Below are 21,314 nucleotides of genomic sequence, written 5' to 3' on the forward strand. Positions count from 1 at the left end.
AGCGGGTATAACAACCTCGTGCCGGGTCAGCCACAGGAAGCCGTTTGTGGAATGCCGCAGTGGTGTCGTTTATGACATTCTGTTGACTTGTGGCAAGTCGTACGTAGGGCAGACAGGGAGGAGCGTGAACATGTTAATTCCCTGAAATCAGGGGCACGAAGCCCTATCTCGCGCTCCACTGCGCAGCCTGTGGTTGCGGGCCTCTGTTATAGGTAGGGTTCCGTGTTTTCGGTTTTAATCGAAAAATATACGCCGATTAAATTTTCTCTCATTCGGTTTTAATCGAAAAACATCGAATACAGACGAACATTTCAGGAGCCATGACAGATAAATTGCTGCCCAGCTTAAGATTCCAACATTCCCAAGCAGGCTTTCCTTTATTACTCTTTTTTTCTTTTTTTTTTTCTTTTTTGTATTTGCTAGGGTTGGATGACCTGCGACCACATTGAGTATTCCAGGGGATCGGGTGCGCTTGTCGCAAGATATCCTCCTTCTGCCATTGTGGGTGCCCACTGCGCTTGCGAACCTTTTAGGGACGTGACGTCAAGTAGAATCTCCGTCACCGACCTTTTTAGTTGTTTAGTGGAGAGGTTGCGACTCTACATACGCCTGCACTTTCCGCGTACGGCGGTCCTGTCTTTCCGCGGCTCCCGAGATGGGAAGAAAAAGGAAGAGGGCCTCGGACTGTTTTTGCGGAAATCAAGATTTTGAACTCCCAGGCAAGGAAGAAGATGTCGTATGCAAGTATTGTCGCGTGACAGAGTTAATGTGGGCTGTGAAAGAGGTGCGGCGCGCATATCGGTCGTGATATCAGAGCACGTGCAATCGCGGCGTCACATGAATCTGAAGAATCCTCGTAACGAACAAGGAAAGCAAACGCCTTCCGGTCATTTCTTGCAGCACTTGTAATTGCTATTCGCCGATAACTATCGGGTAAACCATGTACACGCAAGGAAGAACATCGAAAAACTCCGATTTCGCCAAAATCAATAAACATCGAAAAACATACGCCGATCCGCCCGAAAATAAACATCGAAAACGCGGCCTATAGTATAGTGAGCACTCGCGCACGCATATATAGTGCTGTTTTGCAGAGGAATCTCCCCTTCCCAATCTTATTTGTACATTTGTAGAATCCGTAGAATTCGATTCCGAATCGAATGGGACACGGTGGGAATATAAGAATTAACTGCAAAGAAAAACTGCGATGGCGATGCCCAGCTGCGTTGGCCACTACGGCCACTACTATCAGCATCGTCATCATGTTTTGAACTATGCATGGTTTTGAAGTTTTGTTTGGACTTCAGAATTTGTGTTGAATGCTGTAGCCCACTAAATTGAAGGGCTGTAGTTCGTTACCGGGACCACTCGTTTTTAAAAATTTGTGAAAGCTTTTGAAAGGTAAATATTGCGTAGAAGTGAAAGAAGTTCATATACTGAATCGAAAAAGGTAAGAATTATAAAATTCTGTGGACTAGAAGTTTTTTTATTGGCATTTCAACAACCCCATCTGATTCACTTTTAGCACAGGAGAAACACGGGAATGCTAAGCCTAACGGATTCGAAACTTGCAAGAGAACTGGGCTAAATCGCCTCACTTTAGTGAGGTTGGGTTAAGTTAGGTTCTACAGATTGGGGGGGGGGGGGTCTGGGGGGCGCCCCCCCCCCCCCCCCCCCCCCAGGCACGCAGTAGGCGGTGCGGGCGTCGAGACTGTGCCTCGGGTTAGGTCAGAAGGTCCTCACCCAAGATGGCGGAGCGCCATCAAAAAACGGGCGATAAAATTTAATTTTTATACGTTTCACGCAATATACGAGGGTCATTCCTGTTTAATTTCGTTCCTAATTTGCTCCTGCTTCAGGTAAAAACATATCATTTACCTAGTTATCTTCTTTCTTTACAAAAACGCAGTGAACTACATCCAAATGAAGTGTTCCTTTCTGTCTTTGAACTCCTCAAACCGTGAAAAAATGTGAACATTTTGGAATATCTATCGTGAGGTGCTGTGTTATGCATACGAACTTGTGCACCAGCTGCAGTTGCGGGAAAGGACAAGCGGCTCGGTAAATGCATGGTTAAATCCGCCATTTCATGGAATGTTAACGGAGCATGCGCAAGACAGTGGCGTATTCTATTCTGAACTTCGCTCATATAGCCACAGTTGCTTCGCGGCTCTAGCACGGAATTATTCTGAACTTCGGCGCATCTGTATGGTTTGTTGGCACCATGGTTGGCACGGAACACCGGTAATAACCTTATTCCAGCCTGTGGTAACAGATGAGTACCCCCATGTACAATGTTGCATCGTTGCACCCCGGTGCCATGGTTGACAACCATACTTTGCCAGCAAGAGCGGCAACATTTCCTTGAGTCTGAGGAACGACAAAAGACAGATGGAACGCGGGACGAAGTGGGCGACACAGGACTCTGTTGCCTTGGTCAAACACTCAAATCGACGCAAACCTCTGCCTTTCGTCCTTCCTCAGACTCAAGGAAATGTTGCCGCTCTTGCCGTCTCACCAGCTCACTTGAACCTACCTGATTTGTTCATCATACTTTGCCAGTTAGTTAGTTCAATATCCTAAGGCCCTTTTGAGACAGGGCTGGCACCTAGGTGGCGCCTCAGGACTAAATTTCGCACGGATCAGTAATTCGAAGACACACTTGTGGGTCTATTGTCCTCTCTTCTTGGTCTCTCTCATTCTTCGTTCCCACTCCCGTAGATGGCGCTTGGTGGTAGCCGAGCGCAGTGCCGTGTATGCCAAAGGGAGTCTGGCCATTAGGAGGAGCATAAAAAAGAGGCTCGACCTGTCAATCAAACTTAGGCGCATTTCATTGGTTACCGTTTTTCATGGGAGCTGCCATGACACCAAATTTTCTCCAAAATGGAGGATGGTGCTTAGAACGGCGAAGCGGAGATTTCGTTACAAAATTTTTTCACAGACTACTTTAATTTCATACTGTGATTATATATCCTCATGTACGCATGTGCAAAATCAACTTCAACTTTCGCTCCGCCATCATTATTTACGTGAAAAAGGGATGTTTCGTCGCTAACGTTAGGCCTAGTTAAGATCGTGATACCAGGAAAATAGCAAGAAGGACGACCCTTATACGTAGGATTTTGCATTATATAATTGCGGACCGGTAATCCAGAAGATGTGGGTTCGATCCCTACAGCTGGCTAACCTTTTCAGTGACTTTCATCGTTCACCTTTCATTCCGGCCAAGTGGGCGGAGCGATGACGCCTCGATGACGTCATGGCAGGTCCCCATCTCTGTGCGGCAAAAGATCACAGAATGGAAGTTCTCGTTTGGCCATTAGGAGGAGCCTCACTTAAAGCGCGTCATGCGACGTCACGGCTGAACGACCTCCTTCGTCGTGCTCTATTGTTGTCCCGTCGTCGGCTGGTGCGCCGACGCCATATTGATGCTGATCGTTGTTTACAATCCACGGAGAGAAGACACGTCGAACTTCTTGCTCCGAAAGCCTTTCGTCCTTGAACTCTTTCGGTTCGGCAACGAAGCCCCCCTAATCACTGGCGCGAGTGGGTCATAAGCCGATTATTCCTGTCGATTACATTCAGCGCGACCATGAAGCTGTGGACCAGCTGGAGGACAGCATCAATATGGCGCGGACTAGACGGCTGATAAGGGGATTCCGCTCGGATTCAGGCTGTTTGGGCGGCGCAACGATGACTGTGACGTCAAAATAGGCTCCATCCATATGAGGCGGCAAAAGATCAAAGAATGGCCAAACTCTGCCCCCTAGTGGGTCCTGGTGATTGTGCAGTAGCTGCAACACAGAAAAGAAGATAGAGAGAGAAAAAAAAGGACACAATTCCTATAAGTGGGAGCATTTTTATTTTGACTAGAAGAAGCTGCAGTTGTTCCGTCGTCACACTTACAACAGACAGCGTAAATAAACTTAGCAATCTCCTCTATCGCCCCCAGAGCACACATAAAACCAAGGGACTACACTGAGACTCATTTCCGGCGCTCCATTCATTTCAAGCGACATTCTAGCTTGTCAGTGTGAGAATCACAGTGGAATTTCGGCATGTTTCAACGTGAGAAAGGTTTAACAGAAATACAAATGAGTGAAATACAAGTCATACTGGATAGAAAAAAGGACAGTAGGTTGGCATGAATTTGGCAAGAATGTGATAGGTCCCACTTTGGAGTTGACATACTGTAAATTGTGTAACTGCAAAATTATTATGAAACTGTGAAAGCACACGTAGAGGTCTCGTACAGCTGCACTACAATCCACATTGTACAGTAAGAAGTGGACGTTTTTATCTTCCGTTTGCAGAGCCGGTTTGGGAGGATTAAAATAGGCCACTTCATGTGTTTTTGCGGGAGAAGCATTCGATGACCAAACTATTATCTCTTTTAGTACGTGCTGTTTACCATGGACGGGGTATTGTGTCACTATGATCCCGTTAGTATAAGCACCAAGGGTACCATGTACGAGTTCACCAACAAAGAGTCAAAAGCGGTGAGGCATGAGGTAAAAGGGGATCGCAAATTTATCGTCTGTCTCTGTTGGTTTTAATGTACCTCAATAGCCATCACGGATGTAACGCCTGTGCATGACGCTCATCCTCGTTAGCAAATAGGGTTCTCTGCGCATCAAGCATATATATCACCTCCTTAAGTCAATGAACATTCTTTGTACTTCGCTATGGTCAATTATCCATGCGTTTGTCACCGTTAAAGCTGTAGAGATAGAACGTGCTTTAAAAGATTACCATGTTTAGTAAATATTCGTTCTACCTAATCACATTTGTGAAAAATTAGAGCAGCACGCTTATTTCAGTATACACGTAGCTCCTTGTACAGCTCCCGTCAACCTTAATTATAACAGCGGAAAAAAAATGTGGTATCGTTTCCGAGTGCGATAACAGCCACCCTGGGGGCATGGTCGGAGTGTTAAATAAACAAAATTATGGTGTTAAACTAACGCAATAATTTTGTTCAACAAAGATTTCTTCACGTCCCCAAGGGTTGCTGTAATCGTGCTAGGCAACAAGACCATATTTTTCCGTTGTTATTATTAAGGTTGAAGGGGGCTGTACATCCAACACGAATGGACAGTGCTTGTGTATAGTTGCACAACCATTCGACTTTGGATGGGAACTGGTCTCGGTCGGATGCCAAGCAGGTTGTGAGCTGCGAAAAAAAGCTGTGTACCTCATACGGAACTAAATATGGTATACTGCAAATAAGCATCACCAGAGCACCGTACCGCCAGTATCACCCGGTGTATTGTCACCAGTCGAAACTGTGTCGTGGCTCTGTACCGTACGGTCTCTCTACGGTCATGTCTTACGGGCCTCGTTAGCAGGGCACAGGACGATGCCACACATTTAAGTCACAATAATGTGGCCTAGTGATGTTGAAAGAGCTGCCAATATGCTCTTATAATACACACATTGTAACAATACAGTATGCAACCGACACTGGTACAACGGATGAGGCGTAATACTGCAAACGGAGTTTCTGACCTTTGCAGTTGTTTCTTCCAGAGATCTTTTTGTATACTGGATGACACTGCACTCAAACAAGACACAAACGTAATATAGATACGTCCTCAATAAAAGCTTTGGAACATCAGAGATCATAACTTAGCAGCATGCTATGATACACAAATATGGGAGCATACCAACTAGGATGAACCAAGATTTGTAAAAAAAAAAAAAAAAACTCTACACAAATAAAACTAATTGAATGTTGTCACCTGTCTCATAGCATAGTCAACAGGATTTTTTAGTTTGTGAAATCGATTAATTACAAACAGAGAAGTCTAATTGTAGTTATCTTTTCAAATGTTGGTTTAAGGGCAGCATTATGAACTGGAAAGTTGTAGGGTGCCTTGACAAACACATAACCGACGTGTTCCCAGCAAGGTATGCTTTCTGTGGCATTTTTTTCTGTTCTAAAAAGAAAGCCAGTGGAGTAGAAAACCTTGTTGGAAACACCTCAGTCAGGTGTTTCTCAAGGCACTCTAAAGCTTTCAAATTGACATCTCAGCCCTTAAATCAATATTTTAAAAGCTAGCTAATTAGTCTTATCTAATTAATTAATTACACATAAAATAACTATATAAATAAATAATAAAGTAAATACACGACCACTAACAATATTTATTTGGTTTCGTTCACGTTGAGGGCGGTGTCTTCTTTTTTTATCCTTGTGCACGTTAGTTGGGAGGCCCCGCATATTCTACATTGCAATACAGAGTGAATATTGTATGCAATCATTGCATATTTTTATTATGTCATTCAACTCACCTCAGACAAGAGAAAACTTGCTGTTACACTGTCAAGTTTGAAGTGACTTGAATGCATTATATACTTCTCCTATGTGGTTGTCAAGTATAAGTACTGCAATATTCACCCCCGTGCAAGAAATAACTGCGTCATTTACGAGCTCGGGTCTCTACAAGAATTCAGCACGTCTTGGTAGTCCAGTTCAAGCACCCTGTCCAGTAGCAAGCAATCAATTTGATGGTCGTCCAGAGTCCCCGTCGTGCTCACCAAGCTCTCGGAATCCGAGCATTCTTCAACAGTGCGTAGGACACTGGACGCTTGGTCCAGGTAGAGCTCCCTCGCGGATTGTACCAGCCTATCTATGTCTGGGGTCAGCATGGGCGAGAGATCTTCTGGCACCGCCAAAGGTATGGGGATATCCAGGTCTTTTTTTCTGCTGAGGAAAAAAAAGAAAAAAGAAAGAAATTGTGTTTTGTGGCTGCACTTCCTTATCTGCCAATAGTACTAACGTTCACAAAATTATGTACCGAAAATGTGGAAAGAACCTTATCTATGACATCAGTTGATCAGGGTTGATATGTTAAAACCGGTTAACTACAGCAACAACAACGTCATTTTTGGTGATAATGAATGGGGGTTGTCGTCATTACGGATGACCCTTTAGCCCATTGTCGATGCTCCATGAGAAAGTAGCCAAAAGTAGCCAGTTCAACAATGTAGATAATCCATATCTGCAGCCAGTACTGTGCAGGCATCATAGCCACATTTGTGTGTCTTAAAACAACTGTTTTACATTCCTTCTGGTTACTACTGTTGCAGACGGGAATATATTTTGTAATGGACTGCGCCAACTCTGACAAAAAAAGAAAGAGCGTGATGTTGAATTGGCAAATTGTAAAGTGTAATTCGATAGATTAAATTTCTTTTATTTGTATTAGAATTTAATATAATAACTTGTAGTACATGACAAAAGTTCTCTGTAGATAACCGGTCACAATATTCTTTGTAGCGTGTGTTTCATTAAATTTTTTTATATGGTTACTGTCTTCAATGGGTATATACACCAGCAAACAACCATATCACAACGAAAAAGTTTGACGAAAGTTTCGAAACTCGAATGAGTTTCGAAACGTCAAACTTTTTCGTAACATTGTTGTTTGCCAGTGTATATATTCATTAAAGATGTCAGTCCCCGGAATTTGGACTATTTCATGGTTACTGTATATATTGACATATATTCCTGTCAATTTATATTGATTATTTCAATCATAGCTTTACCAGCCACTTTTGTGATATGCACTGTCAGTAAAATTACTTGTTCAGACCTTTAAAGAAGTACGGAGGGCCATCCAAAGAATTTTCAAATTAAGACATCTGATGAAAGTGTGTGTGTGCCATTTTATTGAATGGCGTTAAAGGTTTTGATGCATGCATTTTGTTTCCCAGAAAAAAACTCGCATAAGCATGGCTTCACGCGTTCACCCTTAACTCGCCACCCCAGGTATAATGAGGATGAGAAGGTATGATGCCACATCATCGATGACGTTATAAGGAGAACTTGTTCTGGTAGGTCAGTGGGGGTCAGCGCCTTGTCCCTTTGCCGCCGAAAACCAGTTTTGCAAGTTCTTCCGGAGAATTGGGGATCGAAGGAGGGTCCGAACACGACCGAGCCAGGAGCAAGGCTTTTTCAGAACCCCGAACAGCCGAGTAGCAGGCGACAGCGGAGTAGCAGACAACATTTCTCAAGACCAATCAGCGAGCGTTCTCCTTATAGTGTCCGCGCGAGGTTCCAGGCAGATCAACAGGCTGGTACTGCTCTTCACCACCGTTACGCACGGTCGCTCTTTGCGGCGTACTTTAAATTCAATTTCAGCGATAATTCGGACTCAGCGGCTCGGTGCATCTTACTGGACTATTTAACGGTTTTGTAGGAAGAAAACGGGGTGTTAAAAATGGCTTGTGTGCTACTTTAATGCATCATTAACAATGCTTTGTACAAAGCACCAAGTACCTTGATAAGCAGTTGCCTGGACTCACTGTTGTGGACTCACTGACTGGCTTCTCTGGAAACATGCCGTCTACGACGTTCGCCACCAGGACCTTGAGAGCGGGCACACGCTCACGGGGGTTTCCTTCTCCGTGCGACCCCACCGGTGTGCTCTGCTGCCGGAAAACTCGACCAACCAAGGAAGACACACGGCTGCGAAATGGCTCCGCATGGCTCTGAGCACATGATGATGAATGGTTGTCCTATGGGAAGAAGAGTCATCCTATTTAAAGGACAAGTCCTTCAAGCTGACAACAACAACAACAATTTTATTTAAGATGACGTATGGGATGTTTCATCGGCAGAGGCGATACATTGCTGGTGGTGATGTGGGGAATGAAATATTGAAAAATTAAATTATAAAATAAATATTAAAATTATATAATTATATATTATATTATACAATTATATTATTAAAAAATATTAAAAATAAGTTTCTTAAAGAAATATAAAGAATTCATAATAAGGATTGAAGTCCCACAATGTCCAGAAAGGTCAAAAGAGCTTTGAGCGCAGAGCGTTGATGGGTGGATCATGACCTACTAGATTATAGCGGCCATGTCATAATTGGCAAACCCAATGAAGAGCCCGTCCACACTATCCACTAGGGGGCACAGCTCGTCGGCCCGCGAAATCTGCATCGCGATGGGACGACAGAAATTGGAATTTTGAATGCACAGAAGCGGACGGACGATTACCGTAGCAGACGACGGCAACAGTTCCTATAGAAACGCGCGGAATGAGGCGGGAACACTTCCTCCTCTCCCCGCGCATCCCGTGCGCTCTTCTTTGTGACGATCGAGCAGGCGAGGCTAGAGCGGAAATTGTACTCATTTTTTCGACTATTTCCGTCGCGATACCGCGCATAGTTTTTGTTGGGTCTGTGGTTATCCGTGGAGGACCTCATATTTCTGTGAAAAAAAGAAAGTGAGGTTCGCTCAGCAATTCTCAAAGTTCAATTGAAAAAAAATAATTTGATGAATTTAATTAATTGAAAAAATAATTAAAAATTAATAAAAATGATTAAAAATAGTCCGAAGCCTTAGTTTCCAGAAGATTATTGCCGAAAGTCTTACAATCCTTTGGCGAGTACGTCACCAGTTAGAATTTTTTTTATCGCGTTAGGTGAAACACCCTGTTATAGACCTTGTCGCATTACTCTCACACCACTAGTCTCCATGCGCTCTTTAGCCTCGTTCCCAGCGACGACACAACAGGGGTGGACTGCCAAAATTGCTCGTCTCATTGGGCTAAGTACTGATGGTCGTCGTCTTTAATGAGTATATGACTGACGATAACGTAGCATTTCATGTAGCTAGTCATCCAGTAAACATCTGAGTAGCGTTATCAACCTTCAAAAGATCAAGGAAAAAGAAGATTGCTTTGCTTCCGCGTGCGATATGCACAGTCGTGCATGTGAGGAGTGCTGGCCGATGCAATATCTGTTGTACAGCTGTTCCCAGGCGGGAGAAAATGAACCGGCACGAAATGAACGTGGACAGGCACGAAGATGAACGAAGACACACACTGTGACTACCAAGGGGGAGGCAGCACTAATGGCAGCGCCCACTCCCGAATCGCATTTTTGTGTATAGGTCCACTCGGGTTCAGGTTCGACGAATACAGAAAAACTGTGTCTCGGGTTCACCGCAGATCACTCGAGGTAACGTTTTACTTTGACTCCCTGCACTCTGGCCTTCGTCTTTGTCAGAGTCCTCACCTCTGAAAATGCTCGTCTGAGTTTCCACGTGGAAGAAGCCAGTTCCGCAGGAAGCTTCATGTAGGTGTCGTCGTGACAGATGTCTTCGTAGATCTTAAGCATCTACGAGCAAAATATAAGCAATGTTAAGTACGTCTGACACGCAGTTATAGAGAAAAACATTACCTCTGAACTGGATAAACTGGATGACTTGACTAGACGTGTGGGGACATCTCCCTGCGGGGTTTGCACCACTTGCCTGCTGTTATGCATTTCGTCGCTGATTTCCTCGAGGTTGTGTAAGGCTTCGGCGTAAGAGAACTTCACTCTCATCACGTCCTCTTCAATTTGAAATACCCGCTTTTTCTGTTCCTGCAAAACGACATCATCGCGTAAATCTTTTCCAATAACAATGTGACTTCGCGGGTGACAGCTATTAATGCAACCATTAAAAACTTAAGCAAAAACAAAGTAATTAAGCCAGAAGGACCGTCACGTTACGGAGCAGTTACTTTAAACAATGAATGTGTCCATAGAAACCTTACTGACATGCCACATTCTCTTCCATAAGTCTGCATGCAGGCTTGTTGTTCAATTCGTTGGTGCTGTAGTTACTAACCTTTGCATTGCTATACAGTAAAACCCGCGTATAACGATATCCCTCGTACAACGATGGTTTATGATTTTACCGTCAAAATATACATTGTTTCTATGGGGAAACGACCCGCGTACAGCGATGGAGACCGCGGTTGGAGTACTCGTATAATGATGTTGGACGCTGTCCCGTGCGCGTAAGCTTGCGGCGAAAATCGCCGCGATAAGATACAGTACAATCTCCATGATACGCATCTCACGGGGTAGCGGAAAAAATTCGTATCATCCGAAATTCGTATCAAAAAAATTAAAGCAAAATAAAAATTGAGGCAAGAAAATAGACAGCGACTGTCCATTTCTCAATACTGTCAGTGAAAGAGGTCGGTGGTAACGGTTTTGTGTCTCCGTATTTGGCCAATGCTGCTCAAATTCGCTAAATGATTCAAAAGGCCCAGCACGTGCTTTCCACCCGCGAGTCGCGCGACAGTGTTCTAAAGCGAGCATCTCCTAAAGCACGCAGGCTTTAGGTGAAGCCAGCTTGCGGAATGGTGACGTGTAGTGTTGCCAGAAGCTGTCCGTTCCCTCCACGACTTCTGGTCGCTGTTTTCCCAAGCCAGTGCGATGTCACACAGCTTCGCGGTTTTTTTAGCATCTGTTTCTTTTTCTTTTGCTACACGCGGGGTGGCGCGCGACTTTTCGGGGACGCGCTATTTAGGTCAACCCTCGTTTAACAATGTACCCCGTATAACGATGGAATTCGCGGTTACCGTCAATATCGTTATACGCGGGTTTCACTGTATATCTAGAAAAAAAAACGTGTCGTACTGATGCAGTATACACGAGCATCACTGGCACAGTCTGATCCTTTTTTAGTAATGTTACATTCAAATAATGATGCACCTGGGCCATTAACTATAGGTAATCTTTCCATTACTTCATACAGCAGAACATAACCTATGACATATGTTCAATTACATGTGCAATTCACACTTATGATGACTACTTGTAAAGAAACTGTTACTGATGTTATGGTATAGTCTAGCAAACCTGCAATAGTATGGGCTGAGACTAAACTGCGCTTTTTCACGAAAATGCACCTTTGTGCCGATTATATTAAATCTAAAAAAAATGGAAAGAAAAATATGGACAATGTCTTTTCACCCACCTCTAGCGCTTCATTCAATCGTGATTTCAGTTCAAAGTATGGCCTGAAACAATCACATATTTTAATACTTTTTTTTTTATGAGCATTCAGTTACTGCACAACTGCAAGGTACACATATGCTTCCTCTGTCAACAGTTCAAAGCCAATGTGACCCAAAAATTACAAAAAAAGCAATTGATTAACCTGCCATTAATAAATCTCCCATGTCACTATCAGAGCCATGACTCAAACACAGTTGAGTAACTGTCACTTCCTGACCATCTTTTGGCATAATTATGTGTTTTGTGAACACACAACCAAGTGTGCATGCAAAAACCAAAATGTGCATTTAAATGAGTGCATACATCCCCATTTATCTCTCTTTCATGCACGTACGAAAAAGGGAGCTTCAGAGAAGACTGGTTTATTCAAGGTCAGACTCGAATCATAATTAATATAATGAAATTAATCATATCAAATTAACAAGAACATATTCTCCATACAGCAGACCTTCGAATTAGATGTGTTTGACTTAACGAAGTTTTGTCGTACATTATGTACATGTAGTATATGTTGTACAGTCAAACCTCGCTTTACGAACACCCTTCGTTTCTCAGAAAATCGTTCGTAAATCGAGGTATTCGTAAATCGAGGTCCGAGTTGTGCAGTGCACAAATACCTCACAAAACCAATTTGATTTGAATTGATTTGAAATGGAAATTGATTTGAATAAGTTTTATTTTTGAAAATACTGCGTTATTGTACTTTGCACCATACTTTCTGCAGGGTCTATCCTGTTTAGAAGAGATGACAGAAGTCTGACACTTGACTCATCCACCCGGTCCTCAAAGTACCGTATCGCGCGCCGATGAGACTGTTTCTAACGGCAAATATCACGCTTGTCACCGGCTGTTAGGACGGAACGCCTTCTCTTGGAACGGCAAGATGCTTCCATCTCGGAGACCTGGTCCAAACACACAACCGTTCGGCTGTAAAACGCCCGAATTATTCTTTCAGGAAATGGTGAATCATGTTTGTGGAACGTAGTGGCGTTGGGACATTGTATGTTTGACCTTGGCAGCATGTACTGAGGAACTTTCATTATCCTCCTGTCCATTGGCCTATCCTCTGTACGTTCATAACACCCGTTCGTATATCGAGGTCAGAATAGCTTGGCTACTTTGGGTCCGTTCCCTAATAATCCGTTCATAGTTCGGATATCGAGGGTTCGTAAAACGAGGTCAAAATACACGTAAAAAGTTTGGTTCCCTGTGGAACCGTTCGTAAGTTGAGGGAATTCGTATATCGAGGGTTCATAAAACGAGGTCCGACTGTACATATCATTCTTGCGCCATAAAAAAATCAAAATAATTCAAAGTATGTCTGTCTTAGAAAAAGTGCTGAATTTAATGTACTTCTAAAAATTGGAACCAAGGAACAGAAAAAGGATCAACTAAACCGATGCAAAGACATGCCATGAAGTAAGCGACGAGGCAATGGAGACGAAAACACAACAAAGTTGCACTTTCAAACTTTACTAACTGACTCATATTTTATTTTTTACTTTTCTTTTGTACGTCGAGAGGACATCATGCTCTCATTTCTGCAGCTTATTATTAGAATCAATTCTTATATATATACTGTGATCTGAATGAGAGGAATTTTTGCTCCATCACCGTCATCACACTTGCATTTTTCATAGGTATGCACTTTGGATCGCATTCACATATATGCGAACAGACTGGAAAACATGCAATGTAGCTTGCACCTGAGGAGGTCTGGGCAGTGTAACGAGTAAAATGTTTAATAAAAAAAGGAAAGAAGCAGACAGGAGAAAAGTACTCACAGCAACTGAAGTTCGTGCTGATTGGCTATAGCATTAATCTGAAGCATGCTTCTGCGCGCCGATAAACTATATGGGGCGAGAGAAACAAAGAGAGGGACACACTTGCACTCAGGGATCGTGCAACATATGCGGGTCACTTTGAACACTACTTGTAGTATCACCCAAGACAGTCATGCAAAGGGGAGAGGAATGCACAAGGAAAGTGGTCTGACAAAACCTGCATCCAAATTTCATCAGTCAAATGTTATTGTTATTATTACTGTTGCTGATACTATTAATTGCACTATTAATTAAGTTTTACATCGTGTTACATGTACATAATTATGAATTGTGCATAATCAACAATGTGATTAATAATGCATAATTATTGTGCATATAATCAGCAATGTGATTAGTAATGCATAATTATTGTGCATAATCAACAATGTGTGATGAATAATGCATAATTATTGTGCATATAATCAACAATGTGTGATTAATAATGCATAATTATGCATAATTATTGTGCATATAATCAACAATGTGTGACATAATTATGCATAATAATTGTGCATAATTAATGCATTTTTTTACCCAAAAGTGTAGCACCATATAGGTGGAGTGTGTTATTTACATGAGGAAAAAACTGAACAAGCTGCTAGACGCATTGAATATGCGAGGTAAATAAAGTACATACGACTAACGTTTGGGTATTGGGTTCATTAATTACAATAAAACGTGTCGGTCTTGCGGGTAAATATGGTAACACTTGAGCGTTTCATTAACGTGCGCTGAAATCTCGGAACGTGGCACTCGGTATCGTCATGTTCCTCTCGGGGAACTACGTACATGCCTCAGTAACTTGTGCATCACCACCAAGTTTGAACTCTCAACATTCTTTTTTTTTTCTTCTTTTTTTCCTACAGACTTCACTGGCTTTGCACAGGGCGTTCAGAGGGGAGGCTCTCACCCTGATGGGAGGGCTTCACGTTTTATGTGACATTCTGACGTCACCCAGTCACACGTCGCATACCTGCACACTGCTGACAATGGCCCAATAAACAGCTGTCCAGTGCTGGTAGTGTGACGTTTTGGTTGTCAACCTCCTTATGTCTCAATCGAGGCATGGAAACAGGTTTTTACTTGACAAAGTGTACATGTACTTAAAGAAGAGAAAAACAGGGAGCTTCCCAAGAATGCTTCATCAACCATGTGGTAGTTGTCAATCAAGCAGGCGGGGCTAAAGCGGAATTTTTACTAATTTTTTGTTACTATTTCTGTCGCGATACTGCCCATAGTTTTTGTTGGGTCTGTGGTCATTCGTGGAGGACTTCACATTTCTGTAAAAAAACAACTGAGGTTCGCTTGGCATTTCTAAAAGTTCAATTGACAAAAAATAAATTTCCCACAATTAAAAATTGTCCAATGCCTTCCCCAATGGTGGCCTCAAAAGCTTCAAGAAAGGAAATTGCCAAAAGTCCCACAATCCTCCAGCGAGTACGTCACCCGTTAGAATTTTTTATCACTTTACGTGAAACACCCCGTATACAGTCGCCGATCGATTTTTCGGACCCCGATTTTTCGGACATGCTCGATTATTCGGACTCGTTCGCGGAACGGCCACGGGTCCCATAGAGGTGACGTATAAGAACGTCAAAAATTTCGGACGCCGTGCAGCTCCGTCGCTCGATATTTCGGACTCTGTTTGCCCAACCCGCGAATTTCTCTGATGGGGTGACTAAATACAGAAGCCGACACTGAAGATTTTTGTTTAAGTTTAATTTGTACAAGCTTTCGCGTGGAGGTCCACGCTTCCTCAGGTACAAAGTGAAGTGGTGACACACATAAGTATATATAGTATAGACACTGCTGTACAAAGAAAGGGAAGAGGAAAGGAGATATGGTGCCACATGTCTGTGTACAATGCATAGCTGGGCAGACGGATAAGTGACCTCTAACCGTTTAAGAACAGTAAAAGGTGTTGTTGTGAACAAAAAGGCTCGCCAACCCAGTTTCGCGGAAGGGGGGTCAGGAGTATGGGAAACGAGTGGCCCAGAATGGACAAAAGGGAAGGTTATGGACAAAACTGGGTTGGCGAGCCTTTTTGTTCACAACAACACCTTTTACTGTTCTTAAACGGTTAGAGGTCACTTATCCGTCTGCCCAGCTATGCATTGTACACAGACATGTGGCACCATATCTCCTTTCCTCTTCCCTTTCTTTGTACAGCAGTGTCTATACTATATATACTTATGTGTGTCACCACTTCACTTTGTACCTGAGGAAGCGTGGACCTCCACGCGAAAGCTTGTACAAATTAAACTTAAACAAAAATCTTCAGTGTCGGCTTCTGTATTTTGTTTATGTGATCTCCAGGACTTGACTCCCCTCTTCGTATACGCATCTGATGGGGTGACGGAAAACATTGGTATCATCCAAAATTCGTATCAAAAGAAATCAACCAACAAAATATTGAGGCAAAAAATAGGCCGTGATGATTTTTGATTTTCCATTCCTCTGAGTAGAAGAGGTCTGTCGTAGCGCTTTTGCGTCTTCATTTTTGGCCAACGGCCCAGCACGTGCCGCCCGCGAGTCGCGCGACATCGCTGTAAAGCGAGCTTCACCTAAAGCACGCATGCGTTAGGTGAAGCCGACTTGCGGACTTGATGACGGCGGTTCCTTTGTCAGTGTACTTACAGTGACGAAATGTCGCTTCGGGAAATAGAAGCTGATGTTATCAGGCAGAGCTGGCAGCGCGTTAGGAAAGCATCGACAAATTTTTCCACCCTACTAGGGCTTAGTAAAGTTTATTTTGAAGCGAAATTCGTTTTTTCGGACTGCTCGATTATTCGGACTCTTGCGCGATCCCCGCCGAGTCCGAAAAATCGGACGGCGTCTGTAAAAGGGATTCTGCCCATTCGTATTGCTGCAGTTTCGGGGTTGAACCATTCGCAATTGTCAGTAGATTATAAGTCTTACCGAATTTCAGTACTGAGAGTAAGTGAAGGTATATATGCACGAGCTTCACCTTGCTTTGGCAATGGACTTGCGCAGGGCTGCCTGCATGTCGGCCACACGCTGTTCCTCCTCGGAACAATCTCGAGACAGACGCTGGTGCTCCGTTCGACTCAGGACGCGTTCACGTTCTGCCTCATTCACCTGCAACAGGGCGATCAGTGCCATCTAAGTGCAACACAGCATTGTTCCACTAAAGCAGACAAACACTTTCCGTTAAAGCCTACCACTAACCTACACGATTAACTGTAATTTCACGTGTACAAGCCACACTGCGAACGTGTCTAGGGCAGTTGTTTTCGAACTTGTGGCAATGTTTCCAACATATATAAGCCACACCTTAAGGTTAACTGTGGGTAGGAAGCAAGAGCTAAGTCGTGTTGGACGCCAGGGACGTGTCCACACAAACTATACCAGTGAATGAACCTTTAACTGCCAGTTTCACCAACGTTGGTTAACTTTGAATGGACATCAAGGGTTGCTGAAACTTGGAAGTTAACGCTCGATTCTTTCTTTACAAATGTTAGTTGTTGATGTGATGAATGTTTCAATGAATAGCTCCCGTTAGTGAAGCAGAGTTAAGCGTTAAATTCAAGTTAGGGGCAAGTTGATCTCGGTCCAAATGTTAATCGGCGTTGATGAAACCGAGCCTAATTGTGCCAACTCATTTTCAGTGGGCATTCGTGTGTCATCAAGATTATATAATTTCTTAATATGCTTAATGTCTTATCCTTGCGTTTGCTGACCAAGAGCGAGAGAGGCTCCTCCTCCTGGATGCCGGCCAATAGGAGGACGCGGAGGGCAGGCACTTCCCAAGCCTGTGCTCTCACCTAAGAGATGGCGCTGTGTTACCGTTGTTGAGTGTGTGGGAAGGCTTCTGCCATGGCGCACAAATGTAACCAACGGCTTCGCCATCCGTCAACGTGGGAACGAGGCCAAGCGGGAGTCGGGCATACACCGGTTAACGGACGGCAAATCCGTTGGTTAGATTGATGCGCGATGGCAGAAGCCTTCCCACACACTCAACAACAGTAACACGGCGCCATCTCTTAGGCGAGAGCAGAGGCTTGGGAAGTGCCTGCCCTCCGCACCCTCCTATTGGCCCACGTCCAGGAGGGCGGAGCCTCCCTCGCTCCTGGTCAGCAAACGCAAGGATAGTCGTCAAGACTTATTATACTGGGATTTTTCATAGATTACTTCAAGGCGTTCAACCTCCTAAATCATGCACAAACCTACAGCATTGAAGGCAGTTCATTGAAACCCTGATTATGTTCTAATACACTCTGCATTACAACTGGTTCACCACATCAGAGCATCCTGGGGCTGCTACTCCTTATCTTTTACACTAGTGACAATGTTTTCTTTATCAAAATACATCAAATTTACAGTGAGGATACACTTGCCCATTACTACAAGGCAAGTCAGTTTCAGATCCAATCCATTTTAACATTTAGTCCATTAACAATTGTTTAAAAGTCAATACAAGGAAACTGGGGCCATTATATTTCATCCCATGAACAAAATTATAGCATGCGTGGTGACTATTGTTTTGGGAAGTCAAAACCTAATCAAGCTACTTTTCAATTGCTGCTCTTGTCTGAACCTCCCACCAAATCATTGGTAAATAAACTGTTGTTGTTATTATTATCAGCTGTACAGAAGACCCATTATTAACCTGCTCTGAAAAAAAAAAGAAGGCTAAAAAAGAGTTTTTTTAAATAGAACGAAGAAATGGCAACACATTTCACAGGAGGCTCTAATCATCACTAGGTACCACATTACTGAGCCAGGAAGACGACAACAGAATGGAGGAATGGACAACAGAAAGTAGACACGTGCAAATAAGTATTTTAGAAATGAAGCGGATACAAAGCAAATAGATACATATAGTCAAAGCAAATATGAAGCAAAAAGTAGTTGTACATAACCATGCAGCACATGTATACAGATCTAAACATGTGTACAGCATGTATACGCAATATATTAATACAAATCTGAATATTAAGTAATGCTTGTTCTGTTTTACGCCCTCTCTTGTCCTGTTTTCGGCCTTACTTCCGCAGCTTTAAACCTGTTCAAATATATTCAGTTTGGAAAAAAAACATTAATTCAATTCGAAAACTCTGATATAAAATTCCATATTCGGAAATCGAATTAATATGGGATTATTATGGCTCGGTATTAAGAAAATTCAAATATTTGCACGTGCCTAACAGAAAGAAAACCAGTTGCCCTTAGTACACACATGAGGAACAATTCTAACAAGCTCGTCTCGTTACAATTGTATGTACAAAAGTTCTATGGGGAGCACTTCATCAGATAAGCCAAAGCGTGGCATCAAAAACCTTTTTTTACATACACAATTTGTGCATTATGCGCACGAAATTACGGAAATTCAACGAATTTACAAGAAATTGTTGTGGCTGACCCTAAGAGTGGCCCTATTCAGCATGTCCTGGAAGACAGGATCACAGGAACGCCGCCGCAGCCCATCCTCAGCCATGGCCACCATGTCTCTGGCTGCGCAGTGGGCAAGGCTGGCCCTTTCGTAGTGCTGGGCTGACTTCTCCACGCTTCCCTGCAGCTGCATGCAAGAAGATGTGTTCCACGTGAATATACAGACTGTGTAAGTAGGGCCCTGCTGTGTTTTAGGGTAAAACCTGTTTTTACCCCCCTGAACTGCACCGGCGTTACTTAGGCTAAAACCCGAAAACTAACTTGGCAAAGTGCACATCCGCCCACCAATACCGGCACTATAGAGGACGCTATGTTCCGCGTCTCGTGTTTGTGTAAAACACGAGAAGCACTCCTTTATTTTTTATTTCCCCCCCAAGATCTGCTTTTTGACCCAATGTTGCCAGACTCTACCGTGTTTTACGGCCCTGAAATAACACCCGATTTTTACCCCCAATTTTCGAAAAGCATAAAACCCGGAAACGCAGGGCCCTATATGTATAAGGCACCACTGTAAGTTAAAAATAAATAAATGAAATAAATGAATGAAATGAAATAAATGAATAAATGAAATAACACACGATTTTTACCCCAATTTTCAAAAAACATAAAACCCGGAAACGCAGGGCCCTATGTATATGGCACCACTGTAAGTTAAAAATAAATAAATGAAATAAATGAATAAATGAAATAACACACGATTTTTACCCCCAATTTTCGAAAAACATAAAACCTGGAAACGCAGGGCCCTATATGTATAAGGCACCACTGTAAGTTAAAAATAAATAAATGATGAATGAAATAAATGAATGAAATGAAATAAATGGATAAATGAAATAACACAGTTTTTACCCCAATTTTCAAAAAAACATAAAACCTGGAAATGCAGGGCCCTATGTATAAGGCACCACTGTAAGTTAAAAATAAATAAATGAAATAAATGAATAAATGAAATAACACACGATTTTTACCCCCAATTTTCAAAAAACATAAAACGCGGAAACGCAGGGCCCTATGTGTATAAGGCACCACTGTAAGCATTCTGCTGTAGAACAAAATGAAGAGATTGAATAAGAAATGGGTGACTGTCTATCATATCGATCTGTTTGTTGCCAGGGTGTCGCTCTTAGTGGAGAAATGTAATACCCCGTAGTGTTCCGTAAATTTGTTCAAAGATGTACCATTCAAACCAGTCAAAGTTCATACTACATGGTTCCAGCTGGCTATTTTCACTTGAGATGGAACTCTCTAGATTTATAATTCTCTGTATTCAAACCCACAAAACATCCAAAGGTCGACAAATAGCAACACCCATTGCCTAGCTAGTGTTCGAGATAGTGGAGTAATTATATCGACTACTTCTCTATCTACTTCTCTATCGCTCGTTTAAGCAAAGCAACAAGATTCAGGGTACCTCTTTAACTCGCATGCGTGCGTCGTAATACGGTCGGGCCTTGTCAACATGACTGCCCAATTTCTTGGCTAGCTGATTAATCTTCTGGGATGATTCTGTAAGAAGCAGGCGAAAGTTGGATCGGGCTTCCTGTAATAAAATGTGGAAATATAAATGGTAATAGATTCTAACAACTACAAGAACGCGTGAACATAATAAAATTTGTGTACTCACGTCAAGCTCAATTTCCAACTTATTTATTAAGTCTGTTGCAGTGTTCAAACGTTCCAGTTCAAACTGTTGAAGACGAGACGAACGTGTCAGTTGTCAGTTCACGCATGCAAACGCAGGGTAACACGTCCGCTTTCAATGAACCAATACATAACGAAACAACCCAAATGCAGTTCGTGTGCTCGATATCAGCAATATCGCTCGGTATGGTTCATTATTCCATGCACCGCGCTCGACCGCTTACCTGTACCCGCGGGTCTATGAATTCCACTTCCTTATAATCCTGCCCCGGAGACGTCAATCGCTCCTCCTGTTCTGTCGATGTCATTTGTCACTATTATATGTCTCAAACGGGTCTCATCTCCCCATATAAAAGTGATCATAAGCGGTAGAACGCAACGTCAAGCATACATATCGTTACCTTTAAAAATGGCGAACTGAATTACCTGCAAATTTGACAGTTTCGGAATCACCAAAATATCTGCAACTACTTCGCATCCTTTTGTATCGCGTTAAAATATTTTTAAAATAAATCAAATACAAAATAAAACAATATTATGATTTAGACTTTACCGCACGCTCTATTTAATGTCACAACTATGTCGTCTGCGAATTACGACTGGCGCCGCAAGGTGAGGC

General features: G+C 42.8%; 1 protein-coding gene across 1 annotated transcript; it reads right to left on the reverse strand.

Annotated features, from left to right (window-relative positions):
- Positions 1 to 6,426: 6,426 nt before the first annotated feature.
- LOC135375176 (uncharacterized) lies at positions 6,427 to 21,003 on the reverse strand. The gene is made up of 11 exons (XM_064607895.1): positions 20,920 to 21,003; positions 20,679 to 20,741; positions 20,466 to 20,594; positions 19,026 to 19,181; positions 16,611 to 16,741; positions 13,604 to 13,669; positions 11,779 to 11,821; positions 10,206 to 10,391; positions 10,041 to 10,142; positions 8,285 to 8,523; positions 6,427 to 6,709 (listed from the first exon to the last, which is right to left on the reverse strand). The coding sequence occupies exons 1-11, from the start codon at positions 21,001 to 21,003 to the stop codon at positions 6,427 to 6,429; spliced, it is 1,482 nt and encodes a 493-aa protein (XP_064463965.1).
- Between the last annotated feature and the right edge of the window lie 311 nt (positions 21,004 to 21,314).

The sequence above is a fragment of the Ornithodoros turicata genome, unplaced genomic scaffold (genome assembly GCF_037126465.1).
Source record: "Ornithodoros turicata isolate Travis unplaced genomic scaffold, ASM3712646v1 ctg00000838.1, whole genome shotgun sequence".
NCBI lineage: Eukaryota > Metazoa > Arthropoda > Arachnida > Ixodida > Argasidae > Ornithodoros > Ornithodoros turicata.